General features: G+C 38.0%; 1 protein-coding gene across 1 annotated transcript in view; it reads right to left on the bottom strand.

The window, feature by feature from the left end:
* LOC130072191 (gamma-aminobutyric acid receptor subunit pi) overlaps positions 1–22,112 on the bottom strand; it is a 117,832-nt gene that overhangs the window by 16,079 nt on the left and 79,641 nt on the right. The window contains exons 3-6 of the mRNA XM_056237204.1: positions 13,951–14,063; positions 9,240–9,307; positions 7,750–7,967; positions 1,805–1,887 (exon numbers count right to left, since the gene is read on the bottom strand). Coding sequence (XP_056093179.1) covers positions 1,805–1,887; positions 7,750–7,967; positions 9,240–9,307; positions 13,951–14,063 — 482 coding nt within the window. The remainder of the gene's footprint in view (positions 1–1,804; positions 1,888–7,749; positions 7,968–9,239; positions 9,308–13,950; positions 14,064–22,112) is intronic.

Below are 22,112 nucleotides of genomic sequence, written 5' to 3'. Positions count from 1 at the left end.
TTGAAAGCTCGGTCAACATGAAGAATGGGGGTGCACCCAAACACTACGGGTGTTTTTCTCTTCTCCGTAAATAAATCTTATAGCAGAGCTACAGCAAGCGTTTCTCGTGGTGGAAATCCATTAGCTACTAAAACTTCTTTGTCGTTGTGGAGAGCGCAGTGCACGGTTGCTTAGCAACGACAGACGCCACGGGAAAATCGGACCGAATTTTACTATTAATAATAAAAGATAAGCTAATGTGCATTGTAAATGTCAGTAATTTATCTTTTTATAAAAATGATTTAAAGGCCGAAATATGTGAGGTTTATCTTTTTATAAAACCTTTTTTGTCAAAACTTTATTTGAACTTGTACATGTTAGTAGATAACATGTTGCAAGACACTCCTTTAAAATCTGACCATCATTATAATGTTATTATTTTAATGTTTATGTAAACATAAAGTGCATATTGATGCTATTTTTTTGTTATTTGCTGGTTTTCGACATAAAACTTGGTGAATTGATTTTTAGTATAATTTTTGAACAGGACCGTGATCATTTTGGTCACTATAATCATGAAATGAAATTTTCATGCCATTTCATCTCTAGTTATGATCAACTATGATCAACTATAATTATGTGTTTACAGTATAATATGAAAAGTACAATTTTCTATAAAAAAATAATCTCTGATTCTGTTTTTTTCTCTGACATTTAAGGGTGACATATTTAGGCCTACAAAAACTCGTTTAGGTCTAAAACAGTTTGGATAGCTGTTAATATGAGAGTTATGAGACATTATTTAAGAGATTTAAGTATTGTATTACATGAGTAGCTCTCGGCCACTTTCATTTTTAAAAAGTAGCTCTCAAATGAAAAAAGGTTGGAGACCCCTGATTTAGTGCATAATCAGCCAAAGTCCGCGTATTTATGCGGGGGCATCTTTTCAAATACGCCGCACTTTCGCCGCATAAATTGCCGATTCCCGTGCAAAATATGCGGGGCTTGCATGATTTCATAATCCTCGCATTTTCGTTGCAAAAAAGTTTTCTTCACACAAGAGCAGCCGTTTCCCCCTGTTGCCATGGGAACGTTATGAAGTGACGTAATTGCACGACGTGAACATCATCGAAAAGCTGTAAAACAGGAGCACACTTTATTTTTTACAATTGTATTTATTCATTTTTACAGAAGTTGTAGCATATTCCTTTTGTAAAGCTACAGAACTTGTTTGACTCAATGTTTTGTACGTTTGATGTTTTTATTAAGGTCTGAAATAAAACAGGAATTAAATATTCCAGCACTTTCTGTGATGTAGTATGCTTGCTTATCATAGGAAGTAATAAGAAATGACTCTTTACATTAAGGTAGTAGCCTAGTGAGAACAGGGTGTTGGGGGAATCACTTTTTTTCCTCTTTTTCATCAAACCACAGTTTTTGCAAGTTCCCGCAATTTCATCGCATAAAATTGCATAAATATCCCGCATATTTCAGCGTTTTTCTGGAAGGACTGTCATATACATGGATATTTATGAGCAATACCACACTCAAAGCCATGCGAAATGCCTCTAAAGCTGCAGCCCATATGAGATAGATATAATTTTGAGTGAAAAGATTGCTTTATCGATAAAATTAAAGACTAATTTCACATATAATCTTTCAATAATTTAAGAGCTTTTGAGTACCTTTTCATAAAAACGACTGTTTCAAGGATTTTCCAGGACTTAAATTTAAAAAAGTCAAATTCAAGCACTTCAAGCCCCGTGTCGAACCCTGTTGTTCCCAGAGCCACTCAGTAACAGATGGAGAATGCATGTTTTCTTACAGCTCTCCAGTTGTAAGGTGCACGTCTGTTTGTCCATGGGATATTTGGTCAGATCCATGTTACAGGCCACAGTGGTGGTGATCCTACACAAAACACACGGTTCAGATTATTATTCATAAATATCTGATATTTAAATGCATAACATCATACTTATCGTAGTCCAAACATCCTTAAATGAGTAGTTCACTTCAGAATTAAAATTTCCTGATAATTTACTCTCCTCCACGTCATTCATGATGTTCATGTGTTTCTTTCTTCAGTGGAAAATAAATTATGTTTTTTGAGGAAAACACTCCAGGATGTTTCTCCATATAGTGACTTCAATGGTCCAACGGGTCGAAGGTCCAGATGTGAGTTTCAGTGCAGCTTCAAAGTCTCGACACGATCCAGCCGAGGAATAAGAGTCTGATCTAGACAAACCAGCGGCCATTTAATAACAAAAATAAACATTTATATACTTTTAAGCACTAATGCTGGTCTTGCTCTGGCTGTGATGCGACACACATTACGTAATCAGGTTGAAAGGTCAAGCGTGACGTAGGTGTAAGAACAGACCCAGTGTTTACAAAGCGAACGTGCAAAGACTGAGTCAAACGGCATTTACAAAAATAAATAAAAGGTAAAACAACGATGTCGCACGATTTTGAAGTTGGAGGAGAAAATGAGACAGAGTTTTTCGTCCTACATTTCTGAACCGGAACATGCGTGACGTTTCAACGTGATTATGTAATGTGTGTCGCATCACAGCTAGTGCAAGACAAGCATTAGGGGTTAGAAAGTATATAAATGTTTATTTTTTTAATAAAATGTTTGTCTATATAAGACTCTTATTCCTCGGCTGGATCGTGTCGAGACTTTGAAGCTGCACTGAAACTCACATCTGGACCTTCGACCCGTTGGACCATTGAAGTCACTATATGGAGAAACATCCTGGAACGTTTTCCTCAAAAAAAGTGTTTTCGACTGAAGAAAGAAAGACATGAACATCTCGGATGATGTGTGGGAGCGTATATTATCAGGGAATTTTAATTCTGAAGTGAACTACTCCTTTAAACCAAGACATTTAAGCACATTGCATAATATCAAGACTAGGGATCCACAGATATGAACCTTTTTGGGCCGATACCGATAATTCTTTATATTTGAAAGCCGATAACCGATATATTGGCAGATAAATCTAAATCCAAATTTTTATGTAATTTTTGAGAGCCTGATTAAACAAAAACAAAAATCTCCCCATTAAAAGTCATGTCCCAAACACACAATTTTAACATTCTCATTATAATTGTATGTAGCCGATATGACAGACTTGTTGCACTGAACTGTATTTTCTTTTTTTGAAGTGACTACAATCATATATCAAGCAATTTAAAACCATCATGTTGAACAGTGCGCATCTGAAGGAAATAATACATTATTTATCGGCTTTAACATATCGGCCAAATTTTCTTATCGGGGCCGATAACGATAACAATAAAAATTATCATATATCGGCCGATACCGATATGGTGGCCGATATATCGTGCATCCCTAATCAAGTCACCTCAAGCGGATTCACAGCGATATATTTGTGCTACAGAGCAGACTAACGTTGTCAAAAGTACCGACTTCGGTACCGAGTCGATAATGAAATTTTAAAAATGTGAGGCTTTGAGCGGAATCATAAACACCTCTGATTGGCTGTTGTGTTCACGCGCTCATCGGATACGTCTGTGATTGGCTACAATGATCACCGCACAGGAGCGTTTGACAGCACAAGCAGGACCGATCCGCTGATAACGCCTGGTTTCAAATGCTCGCGTGTGTATCTGTGCAAGCACTCGCTGAAGAGCGCCATTGATGGATATTTGCAACATGTTTTTGAAGCGCTGATCCTTGTAGCCAATCACAGACATATCCGATGAGCTCATGAACACAACGGCCAATCAGAGGTGTTTACGATTCCGCTCAACAGCGCTCAAAGCCTCACATTTTTAAAATGTCAGTATCGACTTGGTACCGAAGTCGGTACCAGAGCCCGTCTACGGAGAGCCTGGCCACTCCCTATTAAGTCCTATTGTACCGAATTGTGGTTGTAGTTCCACCGAGTTCCACTGGGGGCGATCGCCCATGAGTGCGTGAGTGAATGGGAGTCTATGGAGCTAGACGGCTAAATTTGTCTCTTTCAGCCGATTGCCGCTGAGAAATCTCAGATTTGATTGTAGGTTTTGCAAGTTCAACATGGGTTATAGGTCGAAAGTTGAATGAACGAGTACTTATGTCCTTTCAATTTCTTACAGGTTGAGTTGTTGTTGCCCATAACACGCTAGCATTCTGCTAATGAACGCTGGTTGGTCAGTGAAGGACTGATTATGACCAGAGACACCACTTGATGGCATCGTGGCATCCGAAGCGGGACCAGAATGTTAAGGCGGACTTAACTCTTCTAGCACGTGTGTTTACCTGTGTCAGCTGTGTTACCTGTGTCAGCTGTTACCTGTGTCAGCTGTGTTACCTGTGTCAGCTGTTACCTGTGTCAGCTGTTACCTGTGTCAGCTGTGTTACCTGTGTCAGCTGTTACCTTTGTCAGCTGTGTTACCTGTGTCAGCTGTTACCTGTGTCAGCTGTGTTACCTGTGTCAGCTGTGTTACCTTTGTCAGCTGTGTTACCTGTGTCAGCTGTTACCTGTGTCAGCTGTGTTACCTGTGTCAGCTGTTACCTGTGTCAGCTGTGTTACCTGTGTCAGCTGTGTTACCTGTGTCAGCTGTTACCCGTGTCAGCTGTGTTACCTGTGTCAGCTGTGTTACCTGTGTCAGCTGTTACCTGTGTCAGCTGTGTTACCTGTGTCAGCTGTTACCTGTGTCAGCTCTGTTACCTGTGTCAGCTGTGTTACCTGTGTCAGCTGTGTTACCTGTGTCAGCTTTTACCCGTGTCAGCTGTGTTACCTGTGTCAGCTGTTACCTGTGTCAGCTGTGTCAGCTGTGTTACCTGTTTCAGCTGTTACCTGTGTCAGCTGTGTTACCTGTGTCAGCTGTGTTACCTGTGTCAGCTGTGTTACCTGTGTCAGCTGTGTTACCTGTGTCAGCTGTTACCTGTGTCAGCTGTGTTACCTGTGTCAGCTGTTACCTGTGTCAGCTGTTACCTGTGTCAGCTGTGTTACCTGTGTCAGCTGTTACCTTTGTCAGCTGTGTTACCTGTGTGAGCTGTTACCTGTGTCAGCTGTTACCTGTGTCACCTGTGTCAGCTGTTACCTTTGTCAGCTGTGTTACCTGTGTCAGCTGTTCCCTGTGTCAGCTGTTACCTGTGTCAGCTGTGTTACCTGTGTCAGCTGTTACCTGTGTCAGCTGTGTTACCTGTGTCAGCTGTGTTACCTGTGTCAGCTGTGTCACCTGTGTTACCTGTGTCAGCTGTTACCCGTGTCAGCTGTGTTACCTGTGTCAGCTGTGTTACCTGTGTCAGCTGTTACCTGTGTCAGCTGTTACCTTTGTCAGCTGTGTTACCTGTGTCAGCTGTGTTACCTGTGTCAGCTGTGTTACCTGTGTCAGCTGTTACCTGTGTCAGCTGTTACCTGTGTCAGCTGTGTTACCTGTGTCAGCTGTTACCTTTGTCAGCTGTGTTACCTGTGTCAGCTGTTACCTGTGTCAGCTGTGTTACCTGTGTCAGCTGTGTTACCTTTGTCAGCTGTGTTACCTGTGTTACCTGTGTCAGCTGTTACCTGTGTCAGCTGTTACCTGTGTCAGCTGTTACCCGTGTCAGCTGTGTTACCTGTGTCAGCTGTGTTACCTGTGTCAGCTGTGTTACCTTTGTCAGCTGTGTTACCTGTGTCAGCTGTTACCTGTGTCAGCTGTGTTACCTGTGTCAGCTGTTACCCGTGTCAGCTGTGTTACCTGTGTCAGCTGTGTTACCTGTGTCAGCTGTGTTACCTGTGTCAGCTGTTACCTGTGTCAGCTGTGTTACCTGTGTCAGCTGTTACCTGTGTCAGCTCTGTTACCTGTGTCAGCTGTGTTACCTGTGTCAGCTGTGTTACCTGTGTCAGCTTTTACCCGTGTCAGCTGTGTTACCGGTGTCAGCTGTGTTACCTGTGTCAGCTGTTACCTGTGTCAGCTGTGTTACCTGTGTCAGCTGTGTTACCTGTTTCAGCTGTTACCTGTGTCAGCTGTGTTACCTGTTACCTGTGTCAGCTGTGTTACCTGTGTCAGCTGTGTTACCTGTGTCAGCTGTGTTACCTGTGTCAGCTGTTACCCGTGTCAGCTGTGTTACCTGTGTCAGCTGTGTTACCTGTGTCAGCTGTGTTACCTGTGTCAGCTGTTACCTGTGTCAGCTCTGTTACCTGTGTCAGCTGTGTTACCTGTGTCAGCTGTGTTACCTGTGTCAGCTTTTACCCGTGTCAGCTGTGTTACCGGTGTCAGCTGTGTTACCTGTGTCAGCTGTTACCTGTTACCTGTGTCAGCTGTGTTACCTGTGTCAGCTGTGTTACCTGTTTCAGCTGTTACCTGTGTCAGCTGTGTTACCTGTTACCTGTGTCAGCTGTGTTACCTGTGTCAGCTGTGTTACCTGTGTCAGCTGTGTTACCTGTGTCAGCTGTTACCTGTGTCAGCTGTGTTACCTGTGTCAGCTGTTACCTTTGTCAGCTGTGTTACCTGTGTCAGCTGTTACCTGTGTCAGCTGTGTTACCTGTGTCAGCTGTTACCTTTGTCAGCTGTGTTACCTGTGTGAGCTGTTACCTGTGTCAGCTGTTACCTGTGTCACCTGTGTCAGCTGTTACCTTTGTCAGCTGTGTTACCTGTGTCAGCTGTTCCCTGTGTCAGCTGTTACCTGTGTCAGCTGTGTTACCTGTGTCAGCTGTTACCTGTGTCAGCTGTGTTACCTGTGTCAGCTGTGTTACCTGTGTCAGCTGTGTCACCTGTGTTACCTGTGTCAGCTGTTACCCGTGTCAGCTGTGTTACCTGTGTCAGCTGTGTTACCTGTGTCAGCTGTTACCTGTTACCTGTGTCAGCTGTGTTACCTGTGTCAGCTGTGTTACCTGTTTCAGCTGTTACCTGTGTCAGCTGTGTTACCTGTGTTAGCTGTGTTACCTGTGTCAGCTGTTACCTGTGTCCGCTGTTACCTGTGTCAGCTGTGTTACCTGTGTCAGCTGTGTTACCTGTGTCAGCTGTGTAACCTGTGTCAGCTGTGTTACCTGTGTCAGCTGTGTTACCTGTGTCAGCTGTGTTACCTGTGTCAGCTGTGTAACCTGTGTCAGCTGTGTTACCTTTGTCAGCTGTGTTACCTGTGTCAGCTGTGTTACCTGTGTCAGCTGTGTTACCTGTGTCAGCTGTGTAACCTGTGTCAGCTGTGTTACCTTTGTCAGCTGTGTTACCTGTGTCAGCTGTGTTACCCGTGTTACCTGTGTCAGCTGTGTTACCTGTGTCAGCTGCGTTACCTGTGTTACCTGTGTCAGCTGTGTTACCTGTGTCAGCTGTGTTACCTATGTCAGCTGTGTTACCTGTGTCAGCTGTGTTACCTGTGTTACCTGTGTCAGCTGTGTTACCTGTGTCAGCTGTCTCGAGAGAAAGGAAAGTGCAGAGCGCGAAAGCACCAAAGTGACTTAAGGATTGCCGTAAAGCAGTATCTCTGGTCGTACGATGTGTGTGACGTCATTGACATTTTAAAAGACTTTTTAAAGCAAATAAGTGACTCTAAAAAATGTAACACTCAACAACGTGTCATTTCTTTGCATCTCGTTTCGAATACAACATTCAAATTACTAGACAAAAAATTATATCCTGAGAAAAGTGGATTTTGAGGGGTATATCTCCATAGACCTCCATTCATTCTGCACTCGTCCTGTGAGGGCCCCCATGTGGAGCCAGAGTGGAACTGCAACCAGTTCAGGAGCCGGAAGTTTACTGAGAGTGGAAGTTCTCCCCATATTAGACATTCTCTGTCGGTACTTTTGACAACACTAGAGCAGATAAAACCCTCACCGGAGGGCATAGAGAACCGTTCCGTTGGGGAAGATCCGGATCAGTCGGTTCTCCACTGTAATGTCGTGGAGGAAGGACTTCTTGGAGTCCACGATGAAGGTGTCCGGGACCCACAGCAGCTCCACCAGACGTCCGTCGAGACTCAGACTCTTATTGCCTTCGAACACCAGCCTCTCGTCCGTCCAGCGCTGCCGCAGGAAGATGGTGGCCGTGTAATCCTGCAATCAAACACCGAATTATTATTAACAAAATAATAATACTAATAAAAACATTTTTTTTAAATTGTCATTAAATATTATGCCATTAAAAAAAATAATAATAATAATACATAATTTGTAAATATTATAATTTATTTTTAATAATTAATTACTAGTAGCATTATTCTTCTGTAATTTTAATAATAATAGTCTAAATATTATTTTGAATTATCATTAGTATTATTATAAATAATATATTATAACAGCAGAGCGTCCTGAGATTTAGCAAACAATACAAACATTTTATGAACAGCCAATTAGAAACTGTGTGGGATCAAAAGTTTAATACTTGAGGTAAAGATTTTGAACAAACACCTTAATTTTAAGTAATAATAACAATAAATGTTGATAAATGCTATATTTTTATTAAACAAATAATAATACTAATAATATTTTTTGTCATTAAATATTATGCCATTAAAAAACAATAATAATAATACATAATTTGTAAATATTATCATTTATTTTTAATACTTCATTATTAGTAGCACTATTCTTCTGTAATTTTAATAATAATAATAGTTTAAATATCATTTAGAATTATTATTAGTATTATTATATTTAATAATAAACAGATAATAGTAATAATAAATAAATATTTATTTTTCATTGTTGTAATTTGGAAATTAAAATATCAATAATAATAATAATAAAGTTGAATTGTTATTAATTATATTAAACGAATAATACTACTACTAATAATACAAATAAATATTGTTATTTATTTTATTATTTATTACTGATGTCATTTGAAAATAAAAAACTATAATAATTATTATAAATATAAATAATTTGTAAATATTATTTATTAATAAATGTTTAAAAATTGTATTATTATTATTTTTGTTACATTTAATAATAAACAAATAATAGTAATAATCATTTTAATAATCATTTTGTATTCATTATTATTGTGGATTAATTTTTTTTTTTTAATAATTAGTTTTTTAAATCATTATTTATTGTCCATTATTCATTATTATTAGTAATATAATTGTTATTATTATTTTTTAAATGACTGTTGTTAATAATAATAATAATAATAATGTGTGGGATTAGACAAAAGTTTATTAGAATTTGAACAAACCCTTAACCTCAAGTATGAGCAATAAATAAATAAATAAAAAATACTCACTAACCAGCACACAAGAATATGCAAGTTCATGTAAACTGCTGTATAAAATATCATATTAAACCCCAGATGTGTGTGTGAGGTCGCACTGTTCCTCTCACCATGTTGATCTCTGAGATCGTGTCAATGCTGGCGATGTCTAAACTCATGCCCACCGTGACAGGCCCATCTAAACACAGAGAAGGCATGTAAATATCATGTGCATTTCAATAACGCATAATCATTCTGAGCATCGCTGTTAAAGATGGAAACCCTGGGAGCGAAACTCTCGGCTCATTAAAGCGGATCATGTGGAAAGCAAATTTGTTTTATTCTTCTAAAGTCTTTGCATCAGCTCAACAGTGAGTCAGAGCCATGTAGATTATTTAAATTAACAGTTTTGGGGACAGATTAACAAAAAAAGCAATGTTTGCATCGGAACACGACAAGATTTTGAATATTTGCTGAGGCAATAATCAAAAATGCTCTGTTTTCCTTTCACTTTTTTCTTTCTTTTTTTTTACACTTGCGCTCTTTCTCCGGCTGGTTTTACACTCGGTTTGAACGTTTGAGATAATTCAATTCTGAATACAAGCAGCAGCTGTTTACCACTGAACCTATGCAATGAGTTTCACTGTTATTGAAGTATTTGTCCCTTTGGATTCACCAGCAAAAACACACAGAACGGCACAATTTATTCCGAGACGAGCAGCTGTGAGAAATACATTATAATATAAGTGCAAGATGCTAATTATTCGCCTAGTTTACAGGAGTTGTGTCTCACCCTTTAATCAAGTTTTACACTTTACCAGTTCATGTATTTCCATGCCACGATCTAGTTTACCGGAATACTTTTGTTAGTTGCTTATAGTTATCTCCTAAATGGCTTAAAGTCTCCCAGTGGTGAAACTCCAGCGTTTAATGTTGTTTATGTGTATATATGGTGTTTTTAATCTGCTTTAAGAAAAACCATGTGTAAGTTCATAAGTCGACACAGTAGCGGTTTTAGGCACGGGCGAACCGGGCGGTCGCCCGGGGCGGCATTTCATCATGTCACATGGGGGGCGGCACAAGCAGTTAAAAAAAAAATCCTCTGTGCCGCGAAGGTTTTCTATTTTTTATCATTTCAATTCAATTATTGGCAATGGCGCCCCTGCTTGCTGAGAAGGTGCCATGCACAGAAGCGATGTCAAGGGGGTCTCCTGATTGGAGGAGCTCACCAAGCGTTCACGTATCGCGTCTTTTGCGCGCTCGAGGTCGTTATTTCAAATGTAGGCGCACGGGAAGCGCGCTCATTATTGAAGCGACGCGCTCATTTTTTCCAGGAGCAGCCAGATGAAAAATTGTAAACTTTTCAATATGGGAGTGCACGTGCACCCGAACACGCGGGTGTTTTTCTCTTCTCCGTAAATAAATCTTTTAGCAGAGCTACAGCAAGCGTTTTTCTGTGGTGGAAATACATTAGCTACTAAAACTTCTTTGTCGTTGTAGAGAGCGCAGTGCATGGTTGTATAGCAACGACAGCCATGGGAAAATCGGACCGAATTTTACTATTAATAATAAAAGATAAGCTGTGCATTATAAATGTCAGGAATGTATCTTTATTGACTCATTCTTTTTATAAAGATGATTTAAATGCTGAAATATGTGAGGTTTATCTTTTTATAAAACCTTTTTGTCAAAAGTTTATTTGAACGTGTGCATGTTAGATAACATTAAAGACACTCCTTTAAAATTTGGCCATCATCTTTAATGTTATTAACTTGGTAAATTGATTTCATTGTGTATTGGGCTTTTTGAACAAGATTCTGTGTATAACCGTGATCATTTTGGTCACTATATTCATGAAATGGAAATCATTTTCATAATGATCAAATATAATTACGTGTTTTTACAGTAGCCTATGCAAAGTACAATTTTCTATTAAAAATAATCTCTGATTCTGTCCTTTTCTCTGACATTTAAGAGTGACATAGGCCTACAAAAGCTATTTTAGGTCTAAAACAGTTTGGATAGTTGTTAATATGAGAGCTGTTAGAAATTATTTAAGTGATAAGTATTGTGTTACTACATAAATATCTCTCGGACCCTTACACTTTTAAAAACTCTATTTAGTGACAAAGTATAGTTTAACAAGTCATAACTAAAAGTGCTCCATGCATAGAATTCAAGGCAGTAACCAATGAGCTAATAGTTCCTCTCTGAAAGTTAGATTAATCTAGCAAAATAACTTGATTCTATTAACTGTGTTTTTCAAATGAACGGTATGTGATTTTATTGTTGGGTTGTTTTTTTGTTTTTTTTGGGGGGGGGGGGGGGGGCGCTCGAAGGGGGTCACGCCCAGGGTGTAATTCAATGTAGAACCGCCACTGAGTCGACAGCATTGCTGAGTATTTCCTCCTTAAAACTGCAGTGAACCAAAGACAGTCTCAAAAACACGGCTTGAAATCGCTGGTGTTTCTGACGTCACAAATGACCTTGTAACCAATCAGATCAACGTGTGATCGTCAACCAGTGGATCTCTGAGTGAGTGAGTGAGTGGAGGCGGGGCTCATTTGCATATTCATAGAACCGCGCATACTAAATGAGGCAAGGGTGTCGGGTTACATTCAAGATATTTTAAGGCATGAATAAAATTTTTTGAAGGAAAAAATGCTTAAATGTGTCATTTTGGTCAAAGATGAGTTTTAAGGGATACAATTATTTACTTTTTAAAGACTTTAAAGCACATTGTTTTAAATTCATGTTCCTGGTAATTAGGGCTGGGTATTGACACAAATTTCACAATTCGATTCGATTTCGATTCACAAGCTTGCAATTCGATTCGATTTCGATTCGATGCAATATTGATTATTTTGGATATCAGGTCCAATACATGGCAAATTTTCTCAAGGAAAACAAATCTCCTAACTAATGCTGCAAACTATGGGAGTTAGCCTTACTGGGCTTCATTAGCCTACTTATAATATTGAAGGTAAAAATTAACTGATTTGTAGCTATACAAAATCTTATACAAAATTACACTTTTATTTATTTTTATAATAATAAAGTTATATGAAATATAAACATTTAAATGGTGGCTGTCATAAAAACTTGCCAGATTTATTCAAACATGCATTAAATATTGAAGAACGTTAAAAAATATAATGAATATGTAATATGGTGCATATACAGTATTTAGCAAAATGCTCCTCTAGAGTTAATATTTCTAGCTGACTAACGAGTTTATGGTCACATATGGTTTTTCTGAGGTAAATGTGACGTTACATGACGCTGTTTTACTGACGTCTTTCCACGGTTGAAACTGATTGAGCGATTCCATGTGACATGATACGGATTTCGATAAGTTGTACTCTATCTTTTAACACACTTTCAGACGCTCATTGATGTTTATTTCGCGCTGTAACTGGTATTATTAAGGCAGAAGAGGAGATCATGTGCTTCTCTTGAGCTGAGCCAGAGCGATCTCACGCCACAGCGCCAAAACGGTTTATGTTATTCAATTTCGTAAGAAAATGGACGTTATTTGAAATCTGAAACTTTGTTTCATATCAATAGTAACAAAGCACAAAGATTATTGCGATTTATTGGATGGGATGAGCGCTACAATGTTCCATTCATTCGTCAACTGAAAACAGGATGACTAATCGATTCTTGAGATTTAAGAATCGATATCGGTTCGTAAAAATGAGAATCGATTAAAATCGAGAAATCGATATTTTTTACCCAGCCCTACTGGTAATCTTGAATCAGAATAAGTCCCTCTTGCAGCATCTCTTCTCTTCTCTGATGATGTGGGCGGGGCTAACCTGTCACTCACATGAGATCCACCAATAGCAAACCACAACCATCCAATCAATTCCCACAAACAAAATCGAACCCCGCCCACATTTGTTCTGGTTCCAGAAGCGTTTCACTCGGATACACGACACAATAGAGAAACATATACACATGTTTCATGGCGACTAAGTTATAAGTTGACAAGCTACATTTTTAAAAGAGCTTCTTCGTCACTGGTGGAGCAGAGAGTGAAGAAAGAGACCAGACGGCTGGAGAAACAACAGACAAACATCAATAATTTACAACAGGAGACGAGGAGAAACACGTGTGTGTGCTGGATTGAGTCACTAGTCTCGACCTCTGGAGGGTCTCGGTTTTATTTTCATTACTTGAAGTCGAGTCAGCTTTATTTACACAGCGCTTTTTACAACACAGAGTGTTTCAAAGCAGCTTTACAGAGATAACAGGAAAATAATGCAACACAGTGTGTTTCCAGAAGAAAATATCATCACAGTCCAGCTTAAGTAAGTTCAGTGATGGTTCATTTTTGTTGTAAAAAATATATTAATTTAGTTCATTTATATATAAAGCCGCTTCTGGAGAAAACCGTGATGTCATCATCCAGCTCAGTTCTAATATAATGGTGTAAATGCAGGAGATCAATAATATTGTCGAATACTAAATTTAATGTTAAATTTAATGTCCCCAACTAAGCAAGCCAAAAGCCAAAGGCAACAAAGGTGAAAAAAGGCGACTTGTGAGAAATCACTCAGTCGCTCAGTTCTCCTCTGGCCAACAATAAGTAAAATGAACAGTCTTCTTCTACTGTCGGGTCAACTACGGCTGAGAGGGTTAGCTAATGCATGTTGTTATGCATGTGTAACGACACTTGCCCTAAGTGTCTTTCTGACTGATGATGCTGTGGCTTAATCACATTTATAATTCACATTTGAATATGTAATATATAATGGAGCATCAATCAATCTGTTTTCAAAGGAGCATGAGGGAGTGAGGCGCCTACACATACACATTAAACATTCATTACGTCCTTACTGTCAAAGAAAGGCCGGAGGTATTTGTTGTATCCTTTCATCAGCTTCTGGATGGTCGGAGGAAGAATCTCTCCATCCTTCACTTCGGCGCTGAGCAGAGACTTTTCCAAAAACCTGTGTGTGAGGAAAACAGAGGAATCTGAATGAAGAGACAGAAAGTTTTCAGCAAGCGCTCGCTCGCGTCCTCAGCACATTCACACGCTCATTATTTCGGGGGAAAGCGTTGATGAACTATTTGTTTCGACGTAGAATCGGAAGCACACACTGATAAGAGCTTTCCTGTAGATTAAACAGTAGAGCGTTCGTGCTTGCAACGCCAAGGTCATGGGTTCGATTCAGGGAAAGCAAGAACTGATAAGAATGTAAAAATGTCTGTATGCAGAGAATACAATGATGTCCTTTGAAATCTTAAGGGAAAGACACAAAATCCCCCAGTCTCACTTTTGTAAGTGTCTCCAGATCCGTAATTTCATACGATCTAAGACTCATTCATATCAGTGTCCTCCCTTAAGTAGTTTAGGCAGTTAAAAATCCCAATGATAAAAGGTAAAATCTCTATGATATACAGACAATTTGTTAATGCTTCTAAAGACTCAACAAATCATAAAAGACTTGGATTGATGATCTCCAAATGGATGTTACAGAAAATGAATGGGAAAAATCTTGTGTCCAAGAACAAACATTATCGATCAACACTCGTTTTAAAGTGATCCAATATAATTGGATAATGAGAACATACATAACACATGAAAAGTTGAATAGATCCCAGATATCTGTAGAAAATGTACAACTCATAAAGGAACATTATTTCATTGCATCTGGCAATGTGAGCACTTACAATCCTTTTGGAAAGAAGTAATCGGTGTATTATCTAAAATCATTGCTAAAGAAATCCCTGTTTGCCCCAAAATCTGTATTCTTGGTCTACTTCCACCGGCCTTATCTTTGAAAATGCATGAACAGAAGCTTATAAATCTGTGTTTATTGCAAGCGAAACGCCTGATTGCCATACACTGGAAAAGTACTTGTTGTCCGTCTTTATCACTCTGGATCAAATAACTGTCTTCTTGTATAGCAATGGAAAGACTGACTTACTCAATCAAACAAAAAACGCACATATTTTACAGGATCTGGGACTCCTTCCTTCATTTTCTAGAACAGAATGGAATGACTCTTGAGTAATACTAATAATGTGGTTTTGTTTTGTTTTTTAATGGGTTTGAATATACCTTTATGGCTCTCTTGTTGGGGTAGGGAGGGTGTGTTTTCTCTCTTTTTATGAAAATCCTGTATTGTACATGTATTGTAAAATAAAATAAAAATATATTCACAAAAAAAAAAAGAATGTAAAAATGTGTACCTTGAAATGCATTGTCAAGTCAAGTCATCCTCATTTATATAGCGCTTTTAACAATGTAGATTGTTTCAAAGCAGCTTTACAGAGACAAACTTATAATTTAAGGCAGGGGTGGGGAACGTCCGGCCCCCGGGCCGTAACCGGCCCGCAAAACAGTTTGATGCGGCCCGCGAGTCAAATCCTCCCAAAAAAAAAAAAAAACCTCAGAACCAAAAATCTCAGCCATTACTTTTCCTGTGACAGAAAACACAAAATAGGCAAAACGGCAAGCAGGGCGAGGCCAGTAGCGCGAGTCACCTGCGCACCGGTTTCAGTTTCTCACGGATGAGCTTCGGGGGCGCGCGCGCCGCACCGGTTTCAAGTTTCTCACCGCGCCCCGCACCGGTTTCAAGTTTCTCACTGATCAGCTTCGGGGCGCGTAAAAGGATCGGAACGAAGACAGCGGAGGACCAGGCATGGACTTTACTTTATGTGTGTGTGGTCGTCGTCCACGAGGAGCTACTGCTTTTACTTTCGTTTTGTCATTTGCGTATTAATGTATTAAAGTGGTTTAAACGTTTGCCGGTTCCAGGTTTTTGTTCCTTTATCCACCTCTAAATAGCTATAAATTAAGCTTATGTCGTTTTAGTTTCATATTGTTAATTATTAGTTTCATAGGTTGTTAAACCTAAGACGAACTCTTCATATTGCGCTGCATTACTGTCAGTGTTGTTGACTATTACTGACGGTAAGGTTGCGCTGTTGACGCTCGCGCAGCCTCTCGAGCAGAAATCTACACACATGAGCGCACACACACACTCAGTTAACAACATACTGCCTATAAAAAATCTAAATGTGGAGTTTTTATATTTTTAACATATGTTAAGCAACCTCAATTATTTTTCCTGAACACCATCACGATTGAAAATGTGACATTAATTTCCAACAACAGTTCAAAACAGTTAAAATTAAGTCACTTACATTTTGGATGCAATATTGGCTGTTTTTGTTCTGTTTCACCAGCGAAAATAGTTCCAAACAAAAATCACAGCAGAACCACGGGGCATCTCACAGGAACACTCACTGTTTTCATTACTGAATGATTCAGCGTTTTGAACGAATCGATTGAGTCAAAGATTCAATGACCCATTCATAAACATCTGTCTCAATCTTGAATGAATCAGCCGTTTGGACAAATCGTTTGAATCATGAATGAATCAATGACTCACTCATTAAGACGGTCGCCTGCCGCCACCACCTGGCGGTTTGTGTTATGTTTAAAAGTAGATCATTCTTTCTAATCGTTTCTAATTTGTAAATTTAAATCTATTTCATGACATTATTTTATGCAATTGTAATTTTTCAGTGTAAATGATTTAATTTGATCAGCCCTATAGTGTCTTATTATTCGAAATAATTTAATTTATTGATCAAATTTAGGAATTTAAAATGAAAGATGAAGCATACATTTAATAATATTAGGGGAGGGGATGCCCTTTAAAGGTGCAAATATTACAATATGCCGATTTAAATATCAAAGCTAATTGAACACTGATGAGAATATTGTTTCAGAATAAATTAACAACAAAAAAAAAAAAAAAATTCGGACGAGAAACTTTTTTGACAAGCGTATGAAAGGCTTAATGTCGAGCCCTGCCTATAGCAATGTCATCAGGATACACATACACCGGTAGGCAGTGGCCCACCTTACCGGGTGACCATGTCGTGGTCCACCAGAATTTATAGTTTACCCACCTCTTTTTTTACCAACCTCTGAATAAAACGTACGAGTCCCAGTCACGCCGAACCTCTCTTCTTCCTTCCAAACACTGAAGCTCATTACAATGGCCCTTAAAGAATGTTAAAAAATTGTAAATGGCCCTTGATAGGAAAAAGGTTCCCCACCCCTGATTTAAGGTAACAGAGATTGGTTTGGTTTTATAGCGGCTCTTGAATAATGTTATTTTCCAGCTAAAGTTAGTTTTGATTGATTCAAAAAAGTTTCACTACGTGAAATCTCGAGGCCAACAGAGAAGAAAATGAATAGTTGAATAAAGTCATTATTTTTGTTGTTTTTAGCGCACAGAAAGTATTCTCGTCGCTTGATAAACTTAAGGTTGAGCCGCTGTAGTCACTCGGACTATTTTAACAATGTCTTTCATAACTTTTGGGCCGGCCAGTTTCGATCCCTTAAGAAGCCTATGGAGGAGTGATCCAGCTCTCAGATTTAATCACAAATATCTTAATTTGTGTTCTGAAGATGAACGAAAGTCTTACGGGGTTGAACAACATGAGGGAGAGTAATTACTGACAGAGTTTACATTTTGGGGTGAACTATCCCTTTAAGATAAAGAGGGGAAAAAAGAGAGGGAAAAATATGCATATTTTCATAATTGGATTACTTTGATCCGTTAGTGTGGAAGACGTAGAGATCAAACCTCGGATGGCATCACGTTTGGCTTTTGAGCAGAACAGCAAAATATAGCAATGCACCTTCAGCAGAAACTAAAGCGCATTTATGATGCCGTGAAAGATGTGTGACATGTACAGTAAATACAGGACAGATGAGCACGGTAAAAACTGACAGAAAAAATAGAAATTATCTAACTGAACATCAGTTTCATGCACGTTACATAATCAGAGAACATTTGGTTACAATTTGAACTAGTTCATTTAAAATTGTGAAGGCTTCTATAGACTTGGGTTGCACCGTTTGGGGGAAATTTCTGATTGCAATTTAAAATGTGATTAAAAACAATTCCAGGTTTGTTGTGCTTGTTTTAAGAGCTGCATAATTTGGATAATATTTTGTATTTATATATCAATATGGCTATAAAATATTAATAATAATATTAATAACTATTAATATTACTAAAAAAACTAAATAATACATATTACTATGGTAATATTTCACTGTAAAATAATATTTTATAGTAATTATTCTTTTTTTATGGCTGTCCTAATTTCTTCATTTTAAAACGTTGAACCATCAAATTTATATTTTGACAGAAAAATAAACGTTAAGGATATATTGCAGGTATTGAGATTTGATAAATGCCATATTGCAATTTCAATTTTATTTCAGTTAATCCTGCAGCTCAACTATAGACGTCTATGGAAGCTTGTTTCCGCCACAGGATAAAAATTAAAAAAGGTAATTACGACTTTTTATCTCGCAATTCTTTGATTCCTTAAATTTGCGAAATGTAAAGTTGCTATTGTAATGTGGACTCGTGCATTTTCTGTAAAGCTGCGTTGAAACGATGTGTATTGTGAAAAGTGCTATACAAATAAATGTGACTTGAATTGAATATTGCGAGTCAAAATTTTGTGATATAAAGTCGTAATTGCGTGATAGTCAGAATTGCGAGAAATAAACTTTTAATTCTGACTCTCAGAATTGCGTTTATATCTCGCAATTCTGACTTTATAACATGAAATTGTGAGATATAGTCAGATATAAGTCAGAATTGTGAGATATAAACGCAATTTTTTCCTCAGGATTGGACTTTATAACTTGCAATTCTGAGAAAAGATATCAGAATTGCAGTTTATTTCACGCAATTACGAGCTTATATCTCACAATTCTGACTTTATAACACGCAATTCTGAGATAAAAAGTCGCAATTACCTTTCAAAATGTTTTATTCTGTGGCGGAAACAAATTTATGTCCCTAAACTAATATTTTAAGTCAAAAAAAAAAAAAAAAAACTCCTAATGATGGTGTCGCCGCCTCAAATCCTGAGGAATAAAGAGAAATAATGCAGATGTAAATGTTAGAGCGTTTGAGGAGGAGACGGGCCACTCACTGAAATCAAACATTTATATTTGTTCCAAGATCAAAACATCTCAACATCACAACCGCTTACTGTACTGTTAACAACCACCTCGTTAGGTTAGGGTCTATAAATACTTTTTCTAAAAATAATTTTCAGGACAAACATCTAAGAAACTCCATTAGTCTGCCGAGCTATAAAAGCACAACATCTGAGTTTCCAGCTGTGCAACTAAACAGACACACAATACAAAATCAAGCCTTGTTTCCTCTCAAATGTTCCTCCACCTTGTTAGGTTGTATGAGGCGAGTTTCCCTACGAGGAAAGCCAGACAGGATCATCAGTGGCTATGCTTACATCCAATCAAACAAAAAAAAAGAAAGCAGCTCAGACCGTTTGATCACAGAGGAATGTGATGAGAAATGTGTGATCTCTAACACAACTTGAGACGTTTCTTTCTGATCTCTAGAGGAGAAGTGTGTGAGTTTTACCAGGACCTTTTTCTCAGGAGGAACATCTGAGAAGCCGGACACTTCAGCAAATGTCTCCATTTGTTCTCCATTTAATCAAATTGAGAGAGAAACCACTGAGAATGTGAAGTATTAAATGGTTCTTATTCGTCAAAGTCTCTCTTTCTAATTCTAGCTTAATCAAATCTAAGCAATATAATACAGTACACTTGTGAAACACACACATCCCATCGGCTACGTTTACATGCAACCAAACAATCCGTTAGTAATGGGATTGACGGCTCAATCGGACTGGAAAGCCTTCATGTAAACACCTTAATCGATCCGATTGAGCTCGACCCGAATGACATTGCGACCGGATTGAAAGGAGTGGTTTATTCCTTTTCTAATCCGACCGAGAGAACATGTAAACACTTGATCGGATTGAAAACCGAAACTGAAAGGACTGCGCATGTGCAATGATGTAGAAATAGCGTAATGACGTGTGACGCGCTGAACGAGCTGTTCTCCTGATGAATAAAGTGTCGTATAAATGAGTTTCCCTTCTTTCTATAATCCCCCTTTCCCTCAGTGTGTGTGAAGTGGAGCAGGACGACGGCCGCCAGTGCTGGCCTCAGACTCTCGTCCACAGACCACTGGCTCTGGGCAGTTTTACTGCGTGATCAATATAAGCAGCGGCACAACGGCTCATATGCTCATCATCTCCAAATCATGACCAGAATCTGATCAATATTATATTAAGGCCTCGTTTACACTGTCAGTGAAATGTGACCCAATTCCGATGTTTTACTCGTATGCGACACAGATCGGATGTGTTCTATGACAGTGTAAACAGGGAAAAAACGCATGCATCCGGATATTTCGAGATCGGTTTCAGGCCTCGTTCATATGTGGAGATAAATCAGTATGGCAAGCCGTTTTAACTTTTATTCATTTCCAGGATATGAATTGTTGATATCAAGAATTATATTTTTGATATCAACAATTACATTTTTTGATATCAACAATTACATTTTTGATATCAACAATTGAATTCTTGATATCAACAATTGAATTCTTGATATCAACAATTGAATTATTGATATCAAAAATGTAATTCTTGATATCAACAATTGTATTTTCACTAGTGAAATGTCACCATAGGCTGCTATTCAAAATCAATTGTTGATATCAAGAATTGATTTCTTACTAGTAGAAATATAATTTTTGATATCAATAATTGCATTGTTACTAGTAAAAATGCGAATTCCTGATATCAATAATTAAATTGTCACTAGTCTAAATGTCTATTCTTGATATCAACAACTGAATTGCTACTAGTAAAAATTTTCATTTTTGATATCTGAAAATGTATTTCTGATATCAATATTATTTCAGATATCTAAAATGGCTTTCTTACTAGTAACAATCACATTCATGATATCAGAAATTAACATTGTCACTAGTGAAAATTGAATTATTGATATCAAAAATGAACATTGTTACTAGTAGCAATTCAATTGTTGATATCAAGAATAGACATTTTAACTAGTGACAATTTAATTCTTGATATCAAAAATAAAGGTTTTTACTAGTAAGAATTGTATTTCTGATATGTGAAATTGGAATTTCAACTAGTAAGAAATCAATTCTTGATATCAAGAATTGATTTTGAATGGCAGCCTATGGTGACATTTCACTAGTGAAAATACAATTACAGATATCAAGAATTATAGTTTTAACTAGTTGAAATTCAATTGTTGATATCAAGAATGATCATTTTAACTAGTGAAAATGTAAATGTTGATATCAAGAATTAGCATTGTTACTAGTGAAAATGTAATTCCTGATATCCAAAATTGCCATTGTTACTAGTAGAAATATTATTCCTGATATCAATAATTATCATTTTAACTAGTGAAAATGTAATTGTTGATATCAAGGATTCATATCCTGGAAATGAATAAAAGTTAAAACGGCTTGCCATAAATCAGATGTAAATCGGATATGTGCCAATGCGACTCATGTAAACAGGCAGATCGGATTTTCCGAGGCATTAGGCTGCGTCTCCGCGGTTTAATGACGAGAGAAACCCAGACGCGCATCTGCGGATGGACGGATGGCCCGATGAAACATTGTGTCGTCGTAGGAGAGGAATGTGGACACACGTTGACACAACATATCAAAGATTGGCTTGCTCATCCTAAAATTTCGGACCCACTACTCCTCGTTAAAGCCCGCCACGATCTTGCGTTTATTGCACGATTTTGTTTTCACGTGGCATTTATGCCAAAAATAGTTTTTGCATGCATGATACGCACTTTATGGCGTTTAACGTTTACAGTGCGTATCATATGCAAGCAAAAACTATTTTTGGCGTATAAATGGCATGAGAAATAAAATTTGTGCTATAGATACTCACTTTTATGAGATCGTGTTGTATGTTCCCACCTGTCCTGAGATCTCGCTGCGCGTTCGTCCATCTGAGCAAGAAGATCCCTTTAAACATGCGCGATGTTTCAGTCAAGTGTAAACACATGATTCGGATATGGGTCACAATTTAAAGAACGTGTAAACGGACGGTAAAAAAAATCGGATATA

This window comes from Rhinichthys klamathensis, unplaced genomic scaffold (assembly GCF_029890125.1).
Source record: "Rhinichthys klamathensis goyatoka isolate OS25496 unplaced genomic scaffold, OSU_Roscu_1.1 h1tg000482l_1, whole genome shotgun sequence".
NCBI classification, from domain to species: domain Eukaryota; kingdom Metazoa; phylum Chordata; class Actinopteri; order Cypriniformes; family Leuciscidae; genus Rhinichthys; species Rhinichthys klamathensis.
This window is presented reverse-complemented; position numbering and strand designations above follow the sequence as displayed.